Source organism: Paramormyrops kingsleyae, unplaced genomic scaffold (genome assembly GCF_048594095.1).
Source record: "Paramormyrops kingsleyae isolate MSU_618 unplaced genomic scaffold, PKINGS_0.4 ups86, whole genome shotgun sequence".
NCBI lineage: Eukaryota > Metazoa > Chordata > Actinopteri > Osteoglossiformes > Mormyridae > Paramormyrops > Paramormyrops kingsleyae.
The window spans coordinates 22,859-45,605 of record NW_027326024.1 but is presented as its reverse complement, the minus strand read 5'-3'; the positions used below and the strand labels follow the sequence as shown (position 1 = coordinate 45,605).

Genomic DNA, 22,747 nt, shown 5'->3' with positions numbered 1-22,747 from the left:
CACATCGCATCGTCTGTTGATTTTTGATAAGAATGTCGACAGCGAGAAGAGAAGATTTAACCGGATAATGATGGAGTCCTTCGACTTTAAAAGATTTTATTTCGCATAGGCCTTTAATGCCCAATGTGCTTCAGAAGGAGCAACGTAAAATACAGGGTATGGCCATCAATTTTACAGTCAAAGGTGACAATACTTTAATGTTACCATTATGTACTACTCCCAGTTCGATGTGCTGTGAAGTTACTTAAACTAAGCCTGCTTTTTTTCTCCTTAGTCATTTCATTTCTTAATTGTATCAGTGTAATTACCACACACTCGTGTCAGTTATGGCAGCTGTGTCTTGTGGTGCTAAATAAAGCAAATTATATTTGTTTCTGGCAGACGACCGATTGTTTTATTTTGGGCCAAACCGCACAACATAAACATTGCTTATGTTGTGCAAATAAAAGCTCTTAATTATTATTTTGGTGTTATTTTTTTTTTAGAAAATGCTATACATAGGTCACAGCCCCTTGATAAGCAGTATGGGTACACAAGATTGATATACACCCCAATTTTATTACGTTTTCTAAAGAAAAGGCATCTATTCAGCAATACCATTGGGAAAAACCTTATGTAAGATTACTGTCAGGCACTAAAAGCAACGCGCACACAGATGCAACTATTACAATCGGCAAAGCAATATGTTTTAAATACCACAATAAAGTAGGGTGACCAGACAATCCATGTCAGGGAGGACACTTTGAGTTACTTTGGGTTTTACAAACTACTTTCTAATTGAAAGGCTCCTGTGCTCGGCTAAATAGTTTAGCTCTTCTTGTGCTTTGACTGGTTTGTTTCCTTGACTGAAAGACTCATCCAGCTGTTTCACATTAGCATTAGTGACACATGCACATACATTATAGGACTGTCCAATCAGCACACAGCAAGAGCTGAGTGCTCAAGTGAAATCCAGGTCCGTTTAATTGAAATGGTAATTTACAATTCCTGTCCTAGCTCAGAGTGTCCTCCCTGACATGGATTATCTGGTCACCCTACAATAAAGTGACGGCTGAACTAAAAATATAAACATCAATGACCCATCTCACAATACGTGACCAATGAATACATGACATCCACGCCCTGAATCACGCAATCACGGTTTGTTGCAAAATGTGAATACATGCGCAGTATTGGGCCTGTGGAAGTGTACATTACGCATGCGTAATAATGAAGTGCCAGAAAATGTGGTTTCGTGGATGCATGCGTGATGAATGTGCGCGTGCGTAGTAGCGGAAGTTACATTTTCGGTAGGTGTAACATTTTCGGTAGTGACAGGTGTAACGTTTTCTGTAGTGACAGACCGCAGATCGGGCAGCCACAGCTGGTATGAATTGCAGGAGACTTCCGGAACTTCCGGGAGAGGTACAATGTCTGCGTTTCATGAAGACACAAACCTTATGGTTGAAAAGTAAATCAACCATATTCAACCATCACTGTTGAGAGGGAAGTTGGAGACTGCAGGTGTGGACCAACATCTGGCTGCTTGGATTTTAGACTACCTCACTGACAGGCCACAATTCGTCAGGTTGCGTGACTGTGTGTCAGAGGTGGTAGTCTGTAACACGGGGGCTCCTCAAGGGACGGTACTCTCCCCATTTTTGTTCACCATGTACACAGCTGATTTTAAGTACAGCTCCCATCACTGTCACCTGCAGAAATTCTCAGACGACACTGCCATTGTTGGTTGTGTGTCCGGGGAGAATGAGCAGGAATACAGGGGGGTCATCACTGACTTTGTGAACTGGTGTGAGGAAAACCACTTGCTACTGAACACCAGTAAGACAAAGGAGCTGGTGCTCGACTTCAGAAGGAACACTTCAGTGCATACTCCTGTGAGCATCCAGGGCTCGGACATTGATATTGTGGACACTTTTAAATACCTGGGTGTTCATCTCAATAATAAATTGGACTGGTCAACAAACACAGTTGCCCTGTATAGGAAGGGCCAAAGTCGCCTCCACCTGTTGAGGAGACTGAGGTCCTTCGGGGTGTGCAGAGAACTCCTACGGACTTTTTATGACACAGTAGTGGCCTCAGTAGTTCTCTACGCTGTTGTGTGCTGGGCAGGGAGTAGCTCGGACAGAGACAGGAAAAAACTTAACAAGCTTGTTAAGAAAGCTGGCTCTGTCCTGGGCTGCACACTGGACACCATCGAGGAGGTGGCGAACAGAAGGATGCTATTAAAACTGTCATCTATTATGGATAATCCCTCCCACCCCCTGCACCACACTGTGGAGGCTCTGAGCAGCTCCTTCAGCACAAGACTGTTACACCCTCAGTGCAAGAAGGAGCGCTTCCGTCGATCATTCCTCCCCACAGCTATTAGACTTTACAACACATCACTGCAGTGACCACATAATCAATATATATATAATCCCTGTATATGTACATATGTGTGTATATATATGTATATCTGTGTGTGTGTGTGTATATATGTATGTATGTATATATATATATATATATATATATATATATATATATATATATATATATTCAGCAAGCTGCTATCCATATACCTAGCATTGTGTATATGTTTCTTTTTTTCTTACATTTTTACTTGTATATTTTTACAGTTTTAGAAATTGTTTTCTATTGTTTTTATTATCTGTATTGTTATTTTTTTTGCTGATCCTATGGATCCTGTCCTTTTTTTGTACTGTCTTTTTTCATTATTGCTGCTGTTTTCTCAAAGAATTTCCCCATTGTGGGATTAATAAAGTCTAGTCTAATCTAATCTAATCTAATCTAATCTAATCTAATCTAATCTAATCTAATCTAATCTAATATAAAATGGATGGATCGAGCAGTTATGGTACTGATACGTCTAATAAACGTTCTTTCGCCGAATATAAAACAAAAGAAACAAAATCGAAGTGCTGCAGTCTAACAATAAATGTTATCATAATTATTGCAAATGTCACCTGACTTTATGTCATAATTATTGCAAATGTCACCTGAAGTTTATGATCATAACCTATAGGATCCCAAAAGATGCCAACAGCACGAACTATACCATGACGTCATTTTCATGCGACGCTTGAGACTCGTGTACAGAAGGGATTCGCATTACCACATGTTAGCCATTGGGAAGATGGCGCCTATGGTACAAGAGCCAGAGATACAATTTGCTCAGAGATTAGCTTCCAACGAGAAGCCCATCCGGACCAAAGCAATAAAAAAACTGAGGAAGTACTTAAGTGTGAGGTCGCAGAAACCCAATGGTAAGATAGACAGAAAAGATTCCAACATAAAATGATACCAATCGTGAAGATGTGGCGATCCAACTTTTCTTAAGCTTCTTACATTTTTGGTCGTTTTCTTCCATCGTCTAGGTGGATTCACTGTTGAAGAACTGTTGAAAATATGGAAGGGGCTCTTTTATTGCCTGTGGATGCAGGATAAACCACTACTACAGGTAATTTTCGTGTCACGATTTCATCACATAGCATAGTGGTTGTGTTTTTAATAGTTTCGGCAATCTGTCAGACCTGGAGAAAAATAACGCTTGGAAATTAATCAGTGCAGTCTCAGGCCCATAGTCTGAAGTTGACTATACAGATTGCTAAATGAGACCCATTTGGATATTTCCGCACACAGATCTGTAATACTTCTGTCCACGTGTTAGAAAGTTTCTAGCATAACTGTTCCTAACATCTTTGCGGAGTATTTTATGCATTAAGGATAAATCATTAGAATGAGAAGTAGAAAGAGTCAGAGCTGTCAGTGACCCCCGTTAATACATCTTTCTCGTCATTTTACCTGCATTACACCGTGTTTTCCTGCCTGTGTGATCACTGGCTGTATTTCTAAATTTGTTCAATAGGAGGACCTGTCCGCCCAGATATCAAACCTGATCCACTCACTGCACAATGTCGATGTCCGTAAGTACCTTGCTAACCGTAATTCCGGAAATGATGGGAAGTCGGTATTTTAAGAATGTAATGTCTCGGTCTTAATCTTAATCAGTTTGGGGATTGTTTCCCTCTAAGATGGAGTCAGCACTGTGATGGCTGCCTAGAATCACCCTTGTGCAGAGTAGTATCTCATAGCAGCCCTCTTACATTCACCTTGTATCTCTTTCTATAGAGTTTTTGTTCCTGGAGAGCTTTCTGAAGACCATGAACAGGGAGTGGAACGGTATAGATGGACTCCGCATGGATAAGTTCTACATGGTACTGTACTGTTCGGCTGACTGGTGTCCCAGAAGTGAAATGATTAATGGTGTACAATTCTCTCTCTAAATAATTATTATTCAGAAAACCAAGCAAAATATTACCAGTCAATGGTGATCTCAGAAAATATTATTACTGTATCAGTAAAGTGTAAACCATTAGTGATGGTAAAAAATGTCATTAGTAATGTGGACAGTTCAAGGACGCAATGTTTTTGCCATCAAAAGGTTTTTAAGATGAGAAATACTCCATCTATGCAAAGGAATGACTGCCACTTAGCCAGGTTATGCCTGTCATCATTCAGAATAACAGGGAGGTTAGACTGAAACACCCTGCCTCTTTCTGTCTGTCTCCCATCCAGCTGGTGCGTTTCGTATTCAGGCAGGCATTTGAACTGTTGAAGAGGCGGGTTTGGGACACTGGGTAAGTCCGTGTCAGGCTGCAAGGACGTGGCTGGCAGCTCCACTGCTGAATGTAGATGGCTGCGTGTTGATAGAGTTATTTGTATTGTACTTTGTTTTAATGCTCTTTACCATTGGAGGATATTAAGGGGTAAAATGGGTTTTAGCTAATTATTAGTAGTTGTAGTGTTATCAGTATTATAATAAAATATCTTTGTCATTGTACAATACTACATGCTATAAATGATAAAAAGTAAAGAGATAAATGAAAAGTAATAATCTACAGTGTATATAGATTGTGTCATATTAGTCATTTTACTTATTGCATTGTTTTGGATGCACTAATAAAACATTAACTATTCCCATCTACTTTGCAGTCTAGTGCAGAAGTTTGTCGAGTTGCTGTTTGACCACGTGCTCCGAAGCACCAGTGATTGCCCCTCAGGAGTGCAGTTCCACGTCCTGGACATCTATATGACAGAACTGGCCAGGGTCGGAGCCAAAGAGGTAGGGAAAATGTATCTTGTACCTGGGCTGAGAAGCTGCCAGAAATTGGGTGCAGTCTGTAAGATACATGCCGAGGCAGTAGGTGGCATAGTTAAGTACAGCATCAGGATACAGCTTTGGATAATAATGATGCCAGGGGGAGCTCAGCCACAGTGTGAATCATGCTGATGGACTCTGATTGCAGCTCACAGCCCAGCAAAACCTGACGTTCATTGATCCGTTCCTCAGAACGGCAGCAAAATCAAAGAAGTGAGTGAACGTTTCAATGCTGTTCTTGAACGTTCCCATTCAGTGTGTCTGAGGACTCAAGCTCTCTCTGCCCCCTCTCCCCCCCCCCCCCCCCCACAGTCATATGTTAGTACAGGCCATCTGTGGCACCATGTTCCAAGAGATTGTTGACCATGCCCCCTTTGCCATCGAGGACCTCCTAAATGAGATTCAGGGAAGAGGTGGAACTGGGGAGGATGATTCGGGTCAGGCCTCTGGTGATGAGGAGGATGAAGAGGGGTGTGAGATTGACGCTGTCCCACAAAGCTCTAAGAAAGCTAAAGTCAAACATGTTAATGGTATGTATTTGTCACTGCATCACATTTGAGTGAGCACATTATAGAAATTTCAATGCAGATTGTTTTGTTATTACTACATGAATATTCTCAAATAATCATCTCTCCTTGCACTTTTCTCTAGGTGTCCCAGCTAGTGAAGAGGATGAGCTGTCTGATTTTGAGGAGGGTGACTCTCTCCTGCCTGAGAATGACATCGGGCCTGTGCTTCAGGTCAGTGACGCCGTGTTTCAGGAGAGTCTAGAATGAAAATCCGCAGCACATACAGTCTCATTCATGTCTTTTAGTTCTTTCTCACATTTAAAGTTCAGTATTTAGACACCATGAGGAGAATCCTGGTCTGAAGGACCCCAGCTTAACTGTGTCCCTTCCAATCGCAGAGTCTCCTTCCCCTATAGTATTCTATAGGTGTTGGTCAAAGTTTGAATTTTTGGCCATATTCAAAGAGTTTTAGTGGTTTTCTCACAGGGCTTTAGGTATATCAGAGTGAAATGTGTGTACTGTATGGCACTGGTGGGCAGTCTGTGGTAGTCTCTGCTAGACCAGGTCGTGACCTCCAAGCTGTATAAGATTTGGAATCTGGCATGTGTGAGCCTGGAGACGGATGTGGCATGTTTGCAGATGTAAAATGCTGAGAGCCCAGGCTTCCTCTTCCTCTGTGTGACAGTTTGACTACAAGGCACTGGCAGAAAGGCTGCTTAAGCTGTCCGGTCGCAGCAACACACCCACCTTCAACAGGAAGAAGCTCTACAGAGCAGTGAAGACGTGAGTGTTGAATTTCCATAGGCACTTGTAGACCCTATTTAGCAGAGATATGTGTTTTGGTATCTCCTGCTCAGCAAATTTAATCGTGTGGAAATGGCATCCCATGTTTCTTCAGGGGGCAAAGGCCCCGCCCCCCACGGGTGAAATCCTACAATTGCTCCTGGCCCCGCCCCTAAACAGCAGATGCCCAGCAGGCCTGCTCGTGCTCACCTGGGGGGCGGCATTACTATTACAGTCCTGGCTGACGTGTGTGAGTGTGGACTGGGTGATGCTTTTCACCTTTCTGCTGAGCTGCTGAACCCATGTCTGTCTGCTTTACTGTTACTGCTTTCAGGAATTTATGTTTTCTCTTCTGACTCTTTTTCTTACAGGTTTCAAGATCTCGGTGAAGGTAGGGGCCTCAGTAAATACTATAGTGTCTGTGGAATTGTGATCTGTCTCTGAATTGTGGGTCAGCCGTCTTATAATCATGACCAGTCGATGTAAATCTTGAGTATTTTCTGATGCACCTTGTTGGTGAGGTTGCCAGTCTCTCTTCCTTCATTAATCCATCCTTTCTCTGTCTCCTCTTACTTTTTTTTTAACCTCTCGCGCCAGGTGTGTTCCCCCAGGATGAGTACCCAGAGGAGGTCTCCACAGATGAAGATGATGACGAGATGTTTGGGAGCCGGCGGAGATTAAAGAAGAGGAAGATGAGCTGGATCAATGAGGAAGACGTGGATGAAGGCTCCAAGGCCAAGAAACGCAAAGGCGAGCATGCAGAGAGTGGTAGTTGTTAGTGCAAATGGACAGTCTCAGTTTTAGTAAATTAACTGCCTTATTACTGATTTTATAGTTTTTACTTTTATTTTATAGCATTAGCCTGTGAAAAGGGAAATGTAGAATACCATTGACCAGTTTACATTTTTAGTTTCTCAACTGGTGATTTCAAGCCATGACAAAGTGACTAAAGGCCAGTTTCTACTTCTGCGTAGAATCTACGCTGTAACCTTCGCTGTGGTCTGATGCCTGTAGTGATGTTTCTGGGGAGGTGTGTGCCAGGCTACGGCTTAGGGCACCGCGTAGGGTACAGCTTAGGGTACGCGGCAACCTACGGCGTAGATTCTGTGAAGAAATATAAATCAACCTTAACCCAAACCCCACCTGTATCAGAACTTGACACACCCACATCTACATAAACGTACAAACTCTGCCTTTCCTACCAAGCACAATACACTATAGCCAGGTCCCTAATTAACCTAAAACTGGAACCAAGGGTGCTTTTCCACTGCACCGGGTACCGTACTTTTGTTACTTTGAGAAAGTACCACGGCTTGTTGGTCTATGGGTATGATTCTCGCTGGGTTCGGGTCCCACACAAGCCAATGCACAGTGGAGTAAAAGAAAGTGCATTCCTTAGGTTTCATGGCATGAAAGAGCAATCTCGTTGGGGGTTTGCCCAGTGACACAAAAAAAAATGTTCATAACTTTTTTTAAGATTGCGGTTGTACTGTATTTCAGAGGCACTCTATATGCATAATTAATCGACAAAGAAAGCATTTCAAGTCCCACCCAAAGTACTGAAGTACCAAAGAAGTTTGGAACTTTTGGTACTGGTACTTTTGGTACTGGTACTTGACCGCAAGTCAATGGAAAAGGGAAAGTACCAAAAGTACTGTACCAAATGTATGGGAATTGGTGTGGTGGAAAGTGCCACAAAAACATCTCTAATGGAGACACCATCCTCACACCCTAGTGCCAGTAGCTAATACTTTTGTATTTTGCTGGAACAGTACAGATAAGTGGGTTTAATTGTTATGCCACCTTAATTTTTAGGCAAGAAGAAAGAAATGGAGATTCCAGTCAAGCAGAAAAAAGGCTCTGTGGAAGGAGAGGCTACAGGGGACGAGGGGAAGACTGATTCTATGGCCAAGAAAAAGAAGAAAAGGAGGAAGAAGAACAAGGGGGTGGAGGCAGGAGAACCTTCAGTGGACGGGTCAGAGCAGAACAATGGTTCAGCCCAGGGGATTCCAGAGGCAGAGCAGGGCTTGCAGGTGGTGAGGGAGGGCCAGTCAGAACATTGTGTGTCAGAAAAAAGGACAGACCCAGCTGTGCCAGAAAGGGGGGAACAAGGTGGTGCCACTGTGACAAACCAGAAGGGGAAGAGGCAGAAGATCAACCCCGGCGTGAAAATGTCTGACGCTCTGAGTCAGCATGATGTGACGGCAGAAGAACGCCAGGTGGTGAAGAAGAAGCAGAGGAAGAGGAGGAACAGCTCTTTGGCAGAGGAGCCCAAGAGCCCACTGGGGCTGGAAACTCCCACAGCCCTGATGGGGGGAGAACAAGACAGCCGTCCCAGCCCAGTGACACAAAGCAGGGGGGCAGAGGAGGCAGGGCCAGAGACAGCAAAAGGAACGGCTACTTCCCAGGGGGGCAAAGAGAAAAGGAAGAAGAAGAAAAGGATGAAGGAGACGTCCTTAATATGTGAGAGGCGGCAGGTAGCCGATGGTGGTGTGTGTGCAGACAGGCAGCCAGCAGCGGAGAGCCCAGCTCCCAAGGCGAAGGCGGCGGCAGCAAAGGTTACTGTGTGGACTGAGGAACAGTCAGGCCAGACCAATGGTCACGTGGAGGGGGTGGGCACCAAGGCCCCCACGGCGGCCAGTGTAAGTCACTGCATGGCTGTCCCAAGACCGTCAGTGTCACCCTCCCTTAATGCGGATTCTTATCCAGGACGATACACACAGCCTAGAAACTACGGACTATGGGGAGAACACTAATGACATGGGTATTAGCATTCAGGGGGATTTCATTAGGGAAAGACTAGACATTTTAATTCATTTTAAGGGTTGAGATAGAAAAAATATTCAAACAGTTGAGTCAGTAGGGTGCATGGTTAACACCTCTGAGTTGCTTCTATTGAGTAGGAAATCTCCAACTATTAGTAAAATAGTTTGGTCATCATACTTAGAAAAACCAAAACCACCTGTCATATTTGACCATTTCTACATAAGAATTTTAGAATATTATGATAGTTATTGATATCCACACCAAAATTTCAGAAACCCACACTACAATACCACTGTCATATAGGTTTATCTGCTTTTCTGATTTGCATATTTTGCAAATCATTGAAATATATACAATCAAAAAAACGCATAATGGAACGCAAAACAGATAACGACACACAAAAACACGAGATGAAAGCACAGAATAATGCATTAAAAATATACCTGGGTTCTCTTGCTACAGGACGCTGGCCCAGGCAGAACTAAAAAAGCCCTTAAGAAGAAAGCAGATGGGGCCAAGTTAGATTTTGTCAAGTTTCAAAGTGGTGCTGTACCCGTTCCTCTGTTCTGCAGGAAGAGTAAAGGAGGCCGGGCCACATTCACCAAGCAGGTATCTGTACCACACATGGGTCTGAGCAACAGGCACCCTGGGGCCTGCTCACGTACATCGGGTAAAGCGACAGTTTGGAGTAAATGAGGTCCATGTAGGTTAAACAAGGACAGTCAACCAAAGATGATGCACACAAATCAGCAGCAATGAAATGACTTGAGGGTCTCGGGGATTGGCAGGATGCTTTAGAAAGGAGCTGTGGCACCATCACTGCAGTGGGAGCTCCAGAGTGGCTCTATATTGTGTGCATTTCCCACATTTCGTTAACATCCCGAAGGATCTGGCATGAGGAGCTTGAAGGTTCTAAAATGTTTCTCCTTCCAGGTGAGGCGGACGCCGCTGTCTGAATTTAAGAAGGTCACTTTTGGGCTGAAGAACAACAAGACTGCAGGTTAGCTGCTCGCTATGCGGGGTGATGTTATGAAGCATGCCTGTGAGAATTCTGCATTGACTCACACACTTTATGGAATTTTGATTATTTTCCATTTATCCAGAGTTCAGGAAGACGGACCGCAGCCTGTTGGTGAGCCCCGATGGCTCATCCCGTGTGGCCTTTGACCCCAAGCAAAAGCCACGGTTTGGAGTGTTGAAGTCACCGATGACAGCTCAGGCTAGCAAAAACAGCAGCAGTGCCACCCAGAGGAGACCTTGTGCAGCTGATTTTTTTTAAGGAGCTTTTTACAGAGAATTCCAAAATCCTGATGTTCTGTCGATCTACAGAATGACTAAGTAACATGGACTTGTTTTGGCTGAAAACAGTTATGTTCTGTGAGCTTTTCTATGTTCAAAATAATTAAGTGCTAGATTAAAATTCTTCTTCAGAAGAATCTGGGTGTGTGTTCTGGTTGAGCAGTGCAGTCTTTCCCCACTTCTGTAAATAATACATTATTTAGTCAATTTCTTTTTGGTGTATGTTTCGTCCATCAAGCACATGATTAGACTCACAAGAGTCACTGGTTGTACCCTTCAGAGATGTGGTTTGTAATGTTACGAGAGCATAATGACAGTGATTTTATGCAGCGATTGTGTGTCCTGCTGACACTGTTCTCTGTTCCTCCTTGTTTTTATGCCAGTGGAGAATGCAATTAGCCTTTGAGAGCTTAAACAGTATTCATTTCAACAACTTTTAATTTAAATTGAGATAGTGGATACAATTATCTGTTCATCCAAAGAGAGAGTGTAAATTACCTATCTAAGGCTACAAAACCAGCCCACATTATGTACACAACTGTGAATGCAGATAGACAAGTAAAGCTTTTTCTTAATTATTAATGACTTTATTAAGACTTTATTATGATCCCACTGAAAAACTATGAGATGGTAATAAAATTAAAAAATCCGGTCAAACTGGTTAGTACTAAGCTTAGCTGAGCTCCAGTTACCTCTAATACATACTTTTCCTTTGTTATTTTAATACTGTAATTTGCTATACAACACAATATCAGAACAGTTAAATTTAATAGAATAATGCTGAGTATAATAGATTCCGGACCCCCCGTGACCCTGAACAGGATAAGCGGTTTCAGGAAATGGATGGATGGAATGCTAAGTAAATATACAGTAGTGATCAAAATTAGAGAGCATTTCTGTCATTTACAATGTTGCTTATCTGAATTTAAAGTTATTCTTTCCTGAATAGAAGAGATCTATCCCACATCACAAAATAATAGGTTTGCGATCAAAATTACAGAATGGATACTTATTACAGAAGAAACTTGCAAATGAATTTTGTCAACTTTTTTGACAGTTACAACTCAGAAATGAATAGGATGTGTAGAGGTCCTTGTTTTCAATGACATTGGCACATGAGCGCCCACAGGACATGAGCAATTTCTTGCACTACTCTGACTTGATTTTGTTCCATTTGTCTTCCAGTTCCTTCCACAATTCTGTAACTGTATCAGATTTGCCATAACTTTGTCGCCATTTACCTTCCAGAGATTCTTGATGGGGACTCTGGGTCGGCCATTTCATCGCCTCTATGTACTCAGCTTTGAGGAATTGCTTCATCCGTTTGGCAGTGGTAAGGGGCATTGCCTTGTATAGAAATCATTGGCTGAATAGGTGATGTTCACAGAGAAGGAGCCACATGTTGCTGAAGGAGGTTCTGATCCTCATTAACATTCACCTTGTCATGTAGCCGTGTGAGAAGCCTGACTCCTGTGGCTGAGGTCACACCCCATGCCGTGACACTCACCCCTCTAATCTGATTTTTTTGCACTCTGGTGGGAGTCTTTCCTAATTCAATGCTGCACATGTGTCCCATCTGAACCAACCAAATTAAACTAGCTTTTCTTGCTGAAATGATCTTTACACCAGTTCTCCTCTGTCCACTTGACGTGCTCCTCAGCAAAGGGCTAGTCTAGCCTTTTTATTCTTCTTGCTGATGGGTGGCTTTGTCACTGCAGAGTGGCCTTTCAGTCCATATTGTCCCAGATGACAAGACCTTGTCAAAACAAATTCTTGCTCTGTCCTAAACTGATGGCAGCTGCTTATTGACCCAATCGCCTACAGAGTCTCCCTATTGTCCTGTTCTCTCGTGCTCATCTTGCATGGCTGACGGGCCTTTTTTGGAACTTCAATATTTCAAAAATGAAACTTGGAATGACTAGCTTCTCTTCCAGTGGCTAAGAGGGCCATTTCACCAGCCTTCATCTGAACAACCTGACATCACAGGGTTAAAGTTATCTTGAAGGTTGCGGCTTCAGTGTTATCTATCAATCAAGGTTGTTCTGCTGGGAGTTACCTAGTTTTGGAGATATTGGCTGTAGAAATGTTGGGCTTCCCTTGATTATAATGGCATTCTTCCTGTGGTCAATAAAATTTGGGAAAATTAAACTGCAATGTTTCTTACCAGAAATCACGACTCGGATATTGAAGGTAATCCACAGACTTTGTAGTGAGCAGTTTAATAATGTCCAAACTCTTTTCTTCTACCGAACTCCATGCACCAATCGTATCACTGCTCTGAAGGTAAGATCAGTGTGTGGAGCCCTGAAAGCGCCTACAATGGACAAATGAGCATCAAAACTGGACCATGGAGCAATGGAAGCAGATGGCCTGGTCTCATGGGTCATTTTCTGTTATATCATGTGGACGGCCAGGTGCATGTGAGTTATTTACCTGGAGAACAGACACCAGGATACACTATGGGAAGAAGGCAAGCCTATAAATGCAAAATGCAATGTGATGCTAATTTTTAGATCTCCAGTTACGTGCCAATAGAAGTCGATGAATGCTGTCTAACCCCTTTTTTTTTTGCTTCATGCATATTATGGTCTGGCTTGTTACCTGAAACCCATTACTAATGTTTCTGCAATATCTGGCTTACCAAAATATCCCTGGTCATTAAACAACTTCATATTATGTAAACAAAACTATAAATCAAATTGTATTTGCAGTATCCTTCATAAGTGAAATATGAACAGGAAGACATGCTTTGACTTTACCACCACTGCCTTCAGTAGGTGCTCTGCCCGATTGATGCATGGGCGTAAATTACGGGGGGGGTTGCAGCCCCCCCCCAATAATCATGTTTCCCCCATAATGGGTGGAGACCTCAACCCCCCCAATGTTCCAGCCAAAGTTACGCCCTTGGATTGATGCACTGTGCTACAAACAAGTTAGTATACAAATTCTATAATAACATATTGAAGTTTTGCAAACCAGTGTAACCCTTCCAAAAAAACCACATTATTTACTTTGAACAAGTTTCCATTGGTAAACCGCAGGCTCTATTAATAACTGCCATGTTTTTTTCCCCTGAAAACAATATTTTCTAAGCTGACAATTTTGCATGGTTTTCACCTGAAAGCCATATTACATCATTTTTTTAGCAACAGCCCACGCAAAGCTGCCCACTTTGAGTGCGCAGGTATGACTTCTCACCCAAATGCATTCTGGTGTACATTTTCCTTTTTGCTCCTGAGAAATTCTTTCCACATTTGGAATAGATATGAACACTTTTATCCAAGTTTAATTTTGACTTACATGCTGGGTTTGCGTAGCTTTAACGACAGACTGTGTTTTGTTTAGCATCTACTTTTTAAAAACAAATTAAGAATTTGCACATTTAGCACACCTGCACATTGTTCTACAAATGACTTCTATTGCACATTCTTAAAGTATGATCACTCACAAATTACTCTGCAGGGGCAGGGGTGTAGTGAGAAATTGTGGAGTCACAATTGACTGCCAGACTTTAATTCTGGGTACCCTCCAGTCCAGGACACAGGAAAACACACCATCTTCCCCAATCTCCACCAAGTAGTGTGTAATTCTCTTGTGCTGCTACCCAGATTTAATTCAAAACCCTTGGAACAATGTCTCAAATATGGGAAACAGCACAATATACCAAGCTTGCAAATAATAGATTTGCAGCATCTTATGAGGATACATACAATAATTTGCAGATGTAGCTGGAGCTTAAATTAAACCATTTCACAACCATCTGACACTAAAAGGTGGTGTAATGAAGGAAATGCTGAGGTTTTTCTCTTTAATTTTTTTGTTGTTTTGTTAAACAAAACCCATGGCTGCTTCTGCGTCCTCTTGTGACTGCAGCTTGTTTGTTTTTTAATGATGACATTTTATTCAATAAAATGGTACATGGTCATTGTGGTGAAACAGAATAGTGAATGAGAAAACATTGGACAACAGTGGATCAACACACGTCTGCTATTCCTGTAGTCTACTACACTACTGTGTTTCTCACTGAAAAGCAATGTAATACCCCTCGACTGGCATTATAATTGATTTACACCACACTTGATATGTCAGGAATCTTTAATGCGGTTTAATTTCATTTTATTAAATCTGCATACAGTAAGTGGCAGTATCTCACGGTTAAAAACTGTCACACACTTTACAAATTATTTGCAAAATTCAAAAAGCAAACTCAGTGGTGCATGACACAGTAATTAAATTCACTTGATAGTATGTGGATTTACTGTGATGATTTATTTCTGATGCATGTCTTCATTCATCCACATACCTTCCATAACCACTTTTCCAGCACAAGGCTGTGGTGGATATGAAGCCTATGCTATCCCACAGAGGATTCCTGTAGATTATAGATGCACAGTAAGACCTTACGGGCCATTTAGAGACACCAATTTACCATGTTTGTTGACTACAGAAGGAAACTGGATTATCTGGAGTAAACAGGCACAACAAAGGAAGAACATGCAAACCTGAATACATACAGAGCCATGGAGAATAATTTAACCTACAAGCCTGAAAGCGATGACTACTGCACTGCTCAATCAGTCACCATGCCATCTTGCACATTTACATTATTGACCAATGGTGATGCTGCTAACAAATAGGGGTACACCCATGTATACATTTTGGCCCAAACAGTTAAGAAATATGTTTTTGTCTATACTGATAAATAACTAACCTTTGAGCTCCATGAATCTGCAGTGAAACTGAAGTGGGTGACGCTACTTCTTAAGATCCTGTGAATGTGTATAGCAGCTACGTCATATAATGCAGGCAGTGAGACGTCAGTGAAGTAGAGCCAAATCGGGAGACTGTAGTGAGCTTCTAAGTGGTGAATGAGTCGACGAAATCCCTCGTCCTCCAATATGGAAAATGGCTGATCATCTAACCTAACAGGACCTGAGAGGGAGCAAAGACGTGGACTGTCTGGGGGTCTCTGAAAATCGGGTTGAGAAGCACTGATGCAATACAATCATCTCTGTGATTTTAGTAATTACATCTTTAGCTGTGATGCTGCTAACTTTAAATAGACTAAAATCTGGCAATATCAACCAATATATTGTGCATTTCTAGTATTAAACACACTTCCCAAACCCCGTGCTTATCTAGTCACCTGTGTGCATTTTCTGGTGGTACCATAATGAGGATGGATAGCCAAAGCGCTTTCCACATTGGTCACAGCTGAATGCCTTCTCCCCTGAATGAATTCTTTTATGCAGTTTTAAAGATCCTACATCAGCAAATCTCTTCCCACATTCAGAGCAACCATGCGGTTTTTCACTAAAATGTCTTTTCTGGTGTCGTTTTACAGAGTCTACAGAAATAAAACCCTTCCCGCACTGGGGACATCTGTACGGTTTCTCCCCTGAATGAATCCTTGTGTGTGTTGTTAAGCTGTCGGCTTCAGCAAAACTCTTACCACACTGTGTACATTTGTAAGGCTTTTCATCTGAATGAATTCTCATATGTATTGTCAAATTGTTTGCCTGTGTATAACTCTTTCCACACTGGGTACATTTATATGGTTTTTCCCCTGAATGGATTCTCATATGTACTGTTAAGTTGTTTGCCTGTGCATAACACTTGCCACATTCAACGCATTTGTAAGGTTTTTCACCTGAATGAATTCTCTTGTGTATTGTTAACTGGTATGCCTGTGTATAACTCTTCCCACATTGGAAACAGGTGTATGGTTTTTCACCTGAATGAATTCTCATATGTTTCCTTAAAGTTTCAGCCTCTGCAAAACACTTGCCACAGACAGCACATTTGTGTGGTTTTTCACCTGAATGAACTTTAAGGTGCTTTTTAAAAGATGAGGGATCAGAAAAACTTTTCCCACATTGTCCACAGATATTTGGCTTTTCACCTGTATGAATCCTTTTGTGCCTCTTTAATGATGACAGAGTAAAGAAACTTTTCCCACACTGGGAACAGCTGTATGGTTTCTCACCTGAATGATGTCTTGCATGCATTTTTAAGGAATATGTTTCTGCAAACCTTTTTCCACATTCCGAACAGCTGTGGGGTTTTTCCCCTGAGTGGACTTTATGGTGTTTCTTCAAAGATGAAGAATCTACAAAACTTTTCCCACACAAATCACATATAAGGTTTTTTTTTTTTCCAGAATGAATTCTTCTGTGTTTTGCCAAATATTTTGTATTGGCAAAACTTTTTCCACAGTCAGCACAATTATGCGGTTTTTCCCCCGAATGAATTTTCTTGTGTTGCCTTAAAGTATAAGATCTTGTAAAACATTTGCCACATTCAGGACAGCTATGTTTATTTCTGTTTGGTTTAATCTGCTGGTCTAACTCAAATGTCTTTGTACTCTGGATACAGTCTGACCAATTAATTACTGTATAAATAGTACTCCCATTCTCATACTGTGAGTTATAATTGACTAAGAGCCGATTTTCCTCTTGAGTTTCCACACTATTTGCAATAATTTCTTTGAGATCCTCTTCACACTGTTTGATTTCAGTCTTAGCTCCAACTGGTTCACACTTCATTTCTTCGACTACTAGCCCTGAATCACCAAGGCACTGCAGGTCACTATGTTGTTCCACTTTAATGTAGTCTGGATCAACGACTTCTCTTTTAATTTGTTCAGTATCCAGATAGAATCCACGACTGTCAGTTTCCCATGTTGCTGCTGAATCCCCAGTGTGTACAGAACCCGAATCATATTCGCTTTTAACACACAAAGCCATGACCCCTGTGTTGCACCTGATTGCTGTCTGTTGGCTCTTACAGTTACCGTTGTGTAAATTAACACCGCAACACCAAACTTCGTTTACTGTCTATTAGGTACTATACTATTAGTCTTCTGTTCCTAGTGGCCCCATATCCAAATGTAATTTCCATTTGCCCTTTCTGGACGGGGTTCAGCTGTCTCCACTGTTCTTGATACTATTCCTGGCAGAAAAAATTAAACAGACCATGTAAAACACAAGACATCTGAAAAAGCTAATGGAACCTGATACTATACCCCTATGCTGTTACACTCGCTATACATTTACCAGTTTTACCAAATACGTAAATGTTTGATTTGTTTAACCGGTTTGAGCGAAAATATTAAAAACACTCGTCACCAATGGAGGTAGCTACCTATGTAACTTACGATGCCACGTGGGTTATTATTTTGCGTCTGATTGATTCGTCGTTTACCTAACAAGTTTTTACAAAGGCCAACTTTAATACTTTACCGCGTGAATAATTAACAATATCCATGATATGAATAACACGTTCCGTATATGAAAACAAAATCACAAATGCAAAATACGTAATGTATTGCAAACTCTCAAAATGAAAAGAATTCATTTGAATATAATTAGTGGCAAACACCGCGCCGCAAGACATCCTTCATAACCCACCCCCTAGCAATAACATACTACTTAATTTTTTATGATATAAATTTTTATTCAATAGTGCAGATAAAACTTGCCTACAGAGTGGCATGCAGCTACAGCATCCAAATAAACCAAGAAATCCTCATGCTACATATTACATATCTGTAACGTCGCTGAACTATTATGAAAATCCTACTTACCACAATATTCTCTGGGTGGATAAACGTTTTACGCGATATGTTAACGGTGTATTTAAGCTAGTTCAGCTGGAAAAATCTCAAAAATAATAGTTAAGGGTGACAAATTAAAGTCAATATATAGAGAACAGAATAAATGCCTCTCGTTCGACAGACATGGTTGGTGGGGTCTCTTTATCTGCTATTCGCTATAGACTTGTCTGTTAGACTTGTCACTGCTAAAAATGATGGGGTAAAGCCCGTCCTCAAATCATCAAGTAACTATTTACAGTTACGTGATGCCTAGTATCCATAATCCTACTGTAACCTGGTTGTAACCCTAACCCCGAAGAACACCCTCTGCTCATGGTGTTGGTATTGTAGCGCCCCCTACCGCCTAGGAGTTAGCGACTAGATCCCATGATGCAGTCAGTATGCCGTGACCTGCCTCCTAAATTAATGACTGTCACCAGCATGCAGTCAACAAAGGGAATTTAAATTTTTTGCAATATCTGAACAATATTTTACTTGATGAACAATACTATCAGTATATTCATTATTTGTATGTCGATATCCCAGAATTCTCGTTAAAAAGATCAGTCCTGTATCAAAGCATTAAGAATTGTAATCGGTGCGTGTGTGTGTATGTGTATGTGTGTGTGTGTGCAGAGATGGGTAAAATACATTTGTATTTGCATACAATTTGATGCATTTTCAATATAAAGATTCACATCACTGTCAGAAAAAAAGTACAAATTTGTATCTTTGGTTGTCACTAGGGCAGTACTTAAAGTCTTATTGGACAATTATGACTTCTATCTTAACCCAGCTAACTAGAAATCCTGCTTTGTGGAACCCCCCCTGTGTTTAAGGATCATGCTTGTGAAGATGGACTCATTAGAGAACAATACATGTTTCACATTGTCCACAATTTGTTTTCATTTGAACTCCGATGCGTCTTCCATTATGAGGTGCGGATTGCAATATTTTATATACAGCTGTGCTATTACTCTGCTAATTCAACCTTCACAATCCTCTGTTACTGGTGGAATGTGCAGTCCGTGAAGACTGGCCACCAGACTGCATATATAGGCGTGAAACCTCAAACACTATTGATTAGGTAATTCAGTCCAAGCCCTGTAGCTGTATATATGATATTCACTCCTCAGGCTGCAATACCTTTCATCAAGCAAGCCAGGAAATTTTTAGTCTTAGACCTTTGATGTCCACAGTCCACAGCCCTTTCACTATGTGTGCTAAATCTTGTCAGTATCTAAGAGTCAGTCTTTGATTTAATGAGTTATTGTTTCAGCAATTTGAATTTATAGCAACTCTTGCACACCCCATGGTTTTCCAAATTACAAGCAAATTTTAATTAATATTTGAATTTTCATATGGGGGTGGTGGGGGAGTGCAGTGGCTAGCACTGTCACCTCACACCTCTGGGACCTGGGTTTGAGTCTCCCCCAGGGATCCATATGTGCAGAGTATGCATGTTCTCCCCATGTCGTCGTGGGGTTTCCTCTGGGTACTCTGGTTTCCCCCCACAGTCCAAAAACATGCTGAGGCTGATTGGAGTTGCCAAATTGCCCATAGGTGTGCATGTGTGAGTGAATGGGGCGTGAATGTGCCCTGTGATGGGTTGACACCCCATCCTGGGTTGTTCCCTGCCTTGTGCCCCTTGAACCTACAGGATAGGCTCTAGATCTCCTTCAATCAAGGATAAGTGTTTACAGAAAATGGGTGGGTGGATGGATGGATGGATGTTCATATGTGCTCCTCACATTCAATAGCTGGTGGTGAATAGACCCAGCGCAGTTATTAATAAAGATGTATAGAAGTACATTACCAGAAAGTCAAGCAGTGTGCATTATCCCCCATAGTCACTTTGTTAAACCACACTTTACAGGACATCTCATTAAGCCTTACAGTTATTAATCCATTTATTCTATGCTTTTTCACTTTGAATGGTGTAATTCTAAATGAACATGGATGTCACTCTACTAAAATATGTCAACACCTTTGTCATCTTTCCCAAACACACGCATGCTGTGTGTGTATGTGTGTGTGTGTGAGAGAGAGAGATGGATAAAGGAATGCTGAACTGATTTTGAAGGGTGACATGTTTATTTATATATAATAATAAAATGAATAATAAAAATGGATTATGAATATGAATATAAAGACTAAGGATAGTTACAAAAACCACAAAGCACATTTGAAAATTATGACAATTATTGACTTTTTCTTAACAATCACACTGTTTCTAAGCATTTACACCATCAGTGACTTGCTGCCAGCATGCCTTTCTAGCTTTGGTGGCAGCCATGGTGTTGCTCTTCACCATTAATGTACCTGCTGTCTCCCAATAACTAGCCACCAGCAAATGCACCATCCTTTGCCATGTGACACACTCCAAAGCTGGACCAGATATAAGCATCAGGTGTACTGCTATAGGCCACTTAGCCACAGTGTCTGTACAATGTCCTTGAAGTCTACATATCACCTGGACATTGAGACCTAGTGCTGAGAAGCATTTTTGACAGGTGCAGATGGGATTCAGGAGGCTGGGAATACCAGTAGGAATGAGCCTTCCTCCCACTGCACCTACAATGCCAGGCATGCCTGCAACAGCATGAAAACCAAATTTAGTGTCATGCAAGGCATTGAAAAGTGTGTATTTTCTTGTCAAAATATTCTAAAAATAAAATATTTAGGGTAAATATAGTTTGAGAAATCAATTCCTGCTTTATAATGAAATAGAGTTCATAGAATACTCAAAAAATGTGGGATTATTGTAGATCAATTTCAATTGGGGTGAATTTGAATGTGCTCTGCACAGGCTTTACAAGCAAGATTAAACGTCAGTTAAGGTCAGAAACATTCACTCCCAGCGCTTTAAATCACTTATGTAACCATAAAGAGCTTTTTAGTTCTTTAATATCCTCAAAAGTAATGGATGTATGGGGGTGTGCATGCATATGCATTTATAGGTGTATGTATGTATGTATGTATGTATGTATGTATGTATGTGTATGTGTCTGCATGTGTATGTATATGTGTATGCATGTATATATGTATATACACTCACCTAAAGGATTATTAGGAACACCATACTAATACGGTGTTTGACCCCCTTTCGCCTTCAGAACTGCCTTAATTCTACGTGGCATTGATTCAACAAGGTGCTGAAAGCATTCTTTAGAAATGTTGGCCCATTTTGATAGGATAGCATCTTGCAGTTGATGGAGATTTGTGGGATGCACATCCAGGGCACAAAGCTCCCATTCCACCACATCCCAAAGATGCTCTATTGGGTTGAGATCTGGTGACTGTGGGGGCCATTTTAGTACAGTGAACTCATTGTCATGTTCAAGAAACCAATTTGAAATGATTCGAGCTTTGTGACATGGTACATTATCCTGCTGGAAGTAGCCATCAGAGGATGGGTACATGGTGGTCATAAAGGGATGGCCATGGTCAGAAACAATGCTCAGGTAGGCCGTGGCATTGAAATGATGCCCAATTGGCACTAAGGGGCCTAAAGTGTGCCAAGAAAACATCCCCCACACCATTACACCACCACCACCAGCCTGCACAGTGGTAACAAGGCATGATGGATCCATGTTCTCATTCTGTTTACGCCAAATTCTGACTCTACCATTTGAATGTCTCAACAGAAATCGAGACTCATCAGACCAGGCAACATTTTTCCAGTCTTCAACTGTCCAATTTTGGTGAGCTCGTGCAAATTGTAGTCTCTTTTTCCTATTTGTAGTGGAGATGAGTGGTACCCGGTGGGGTCTTCTGCTGTTGTAGCCCATCCGACTCAAGGTTGTGCGTGTTGTGGCTTCACAAATGCTTTGCTGCATACCTCGGTTGTAACGAGTGGTTATTTCAGTCAAAGTTGCTCTTCTATCAGCTTGAATCAGTCGGCCCATTCTCCTCTGACCTCTAGCATCAACAAGGCATTTTCGCCCACAGGACTGCCGCATACTGGATGTTTTTCCCTTTGCACACCATTCTTTGTAAACCCTAGAAATGGTTGTGCGTGAAAATCCCAGTAACTGAGCAGATTGTGAAATACTCAGACCGGCCCGTCTGGCACCAACAACCATGCCACACTCAAAATTGCTTAAATCACCTTTCTTTCCCATTCTGACATTCAGTTTGGAGTTCAGGAGATTGTCTTGACCAGGACCACACCCCTAAATGCATTGAAGCAACTGCCATGTGATTGGTGGATTAGATAATTGCATTAATGAGAAATTGAACAGGTGTTCCTAATAATCCTTTAGGTGAGTGTATATATGTTTATGTATATGTATATATATATATGTGTATGTATATGTATATATATGTGTGTGTGTATATATATATATATATGTTTTATTTATTATTGCTGTATGTATATTACTGTGTATGTATATAGTAAAACTGTATCATTTTTATTTTCTTTTGTTTCCTTTAATGTCTTGCTCCGGTGGGGTTGGGGGTGGGGTGGGGTTTCGGTTCTAGTGTTTTTTCTTTGTTTTGTATGTTGAACAGTTTTGATGTGTCACTTTTGTGTGCATTGTACTAAAACCCAATAAAAAAATGGTTGCAAAAAAAAAACATACTCAAAACTAAGGTGAATGGTGTTTTTAACATTAACATCGATTCTTTTGGGCT

At 41.3% G+C, this 22,747-nt stretch overlaps 2 protein-coding genes across 2 annotated transcripts; one reads left to right on the top strand and one right to left on the bottom strand.

The window, feature by feature from the left end:
• Window positions 1-3,074: 3,074 nt before the first annotated feature.
• On the top strand, window positions 3,075-11,097 carry LOC140586907 (ribosomal RNA processing protein 1 homolog B-like). Its single transcript, XM_072708407.1, has 16 exons — window positions 3,075-3,263; window positions 3,375-3,457; window positions 3,866-3,923; window positions 4,129-4,214; window positions 4,576-4,637; window positions 4,993-5,122; window positions 5,307-5,371; window positions 5,471-5,688; window positions 5,810-5,898; window positions 6,353-6,450; window positions 6,822-6,841; window positions 7,048-7,200; window positions 8,266-9,092; window positions 9,679-9,825; window positions 10,150-10,216; window positions 10,320-11,097. Exons 1-16 carry the CDS (start codon window positions 3,116-3,118, stop codon window positions 10,493-10,495), a joined length of 2,427 nt encoding a protein of 808 aa, XP_072564508.1. The 5' UTR covers window positions 3,075-3,115; the 3' UTR covers window positions 10,496-11,097.
• Window positions 11,098-11,155: 58 nt separating this feature from the next.
• On the bottom strand, window positions 11,156-18,429 carry LOC140586908 (uncharacterized). Its single transcript, XM_072708408.1, has 2 exons — window positions 18,101-18,429; window positions 11,156-17,466 (listed from the first exon to the last, which is right to left on the bottom strand). Exon 2 carries the CDS (start codon window positions 17,259-17,261, stop codon window positions 15,654-15,656), a length of 1,608 nt encoding a protein of 535 aa, XP_072564509.1. The 5' UTR covers window positions 17,262-17,466; window positions 18,101-18,429; the 3' UTR covers window positions 11,156-15,653.
• Window positions 18,430-22,747: the final 4,318 nt, after the last annotated feature.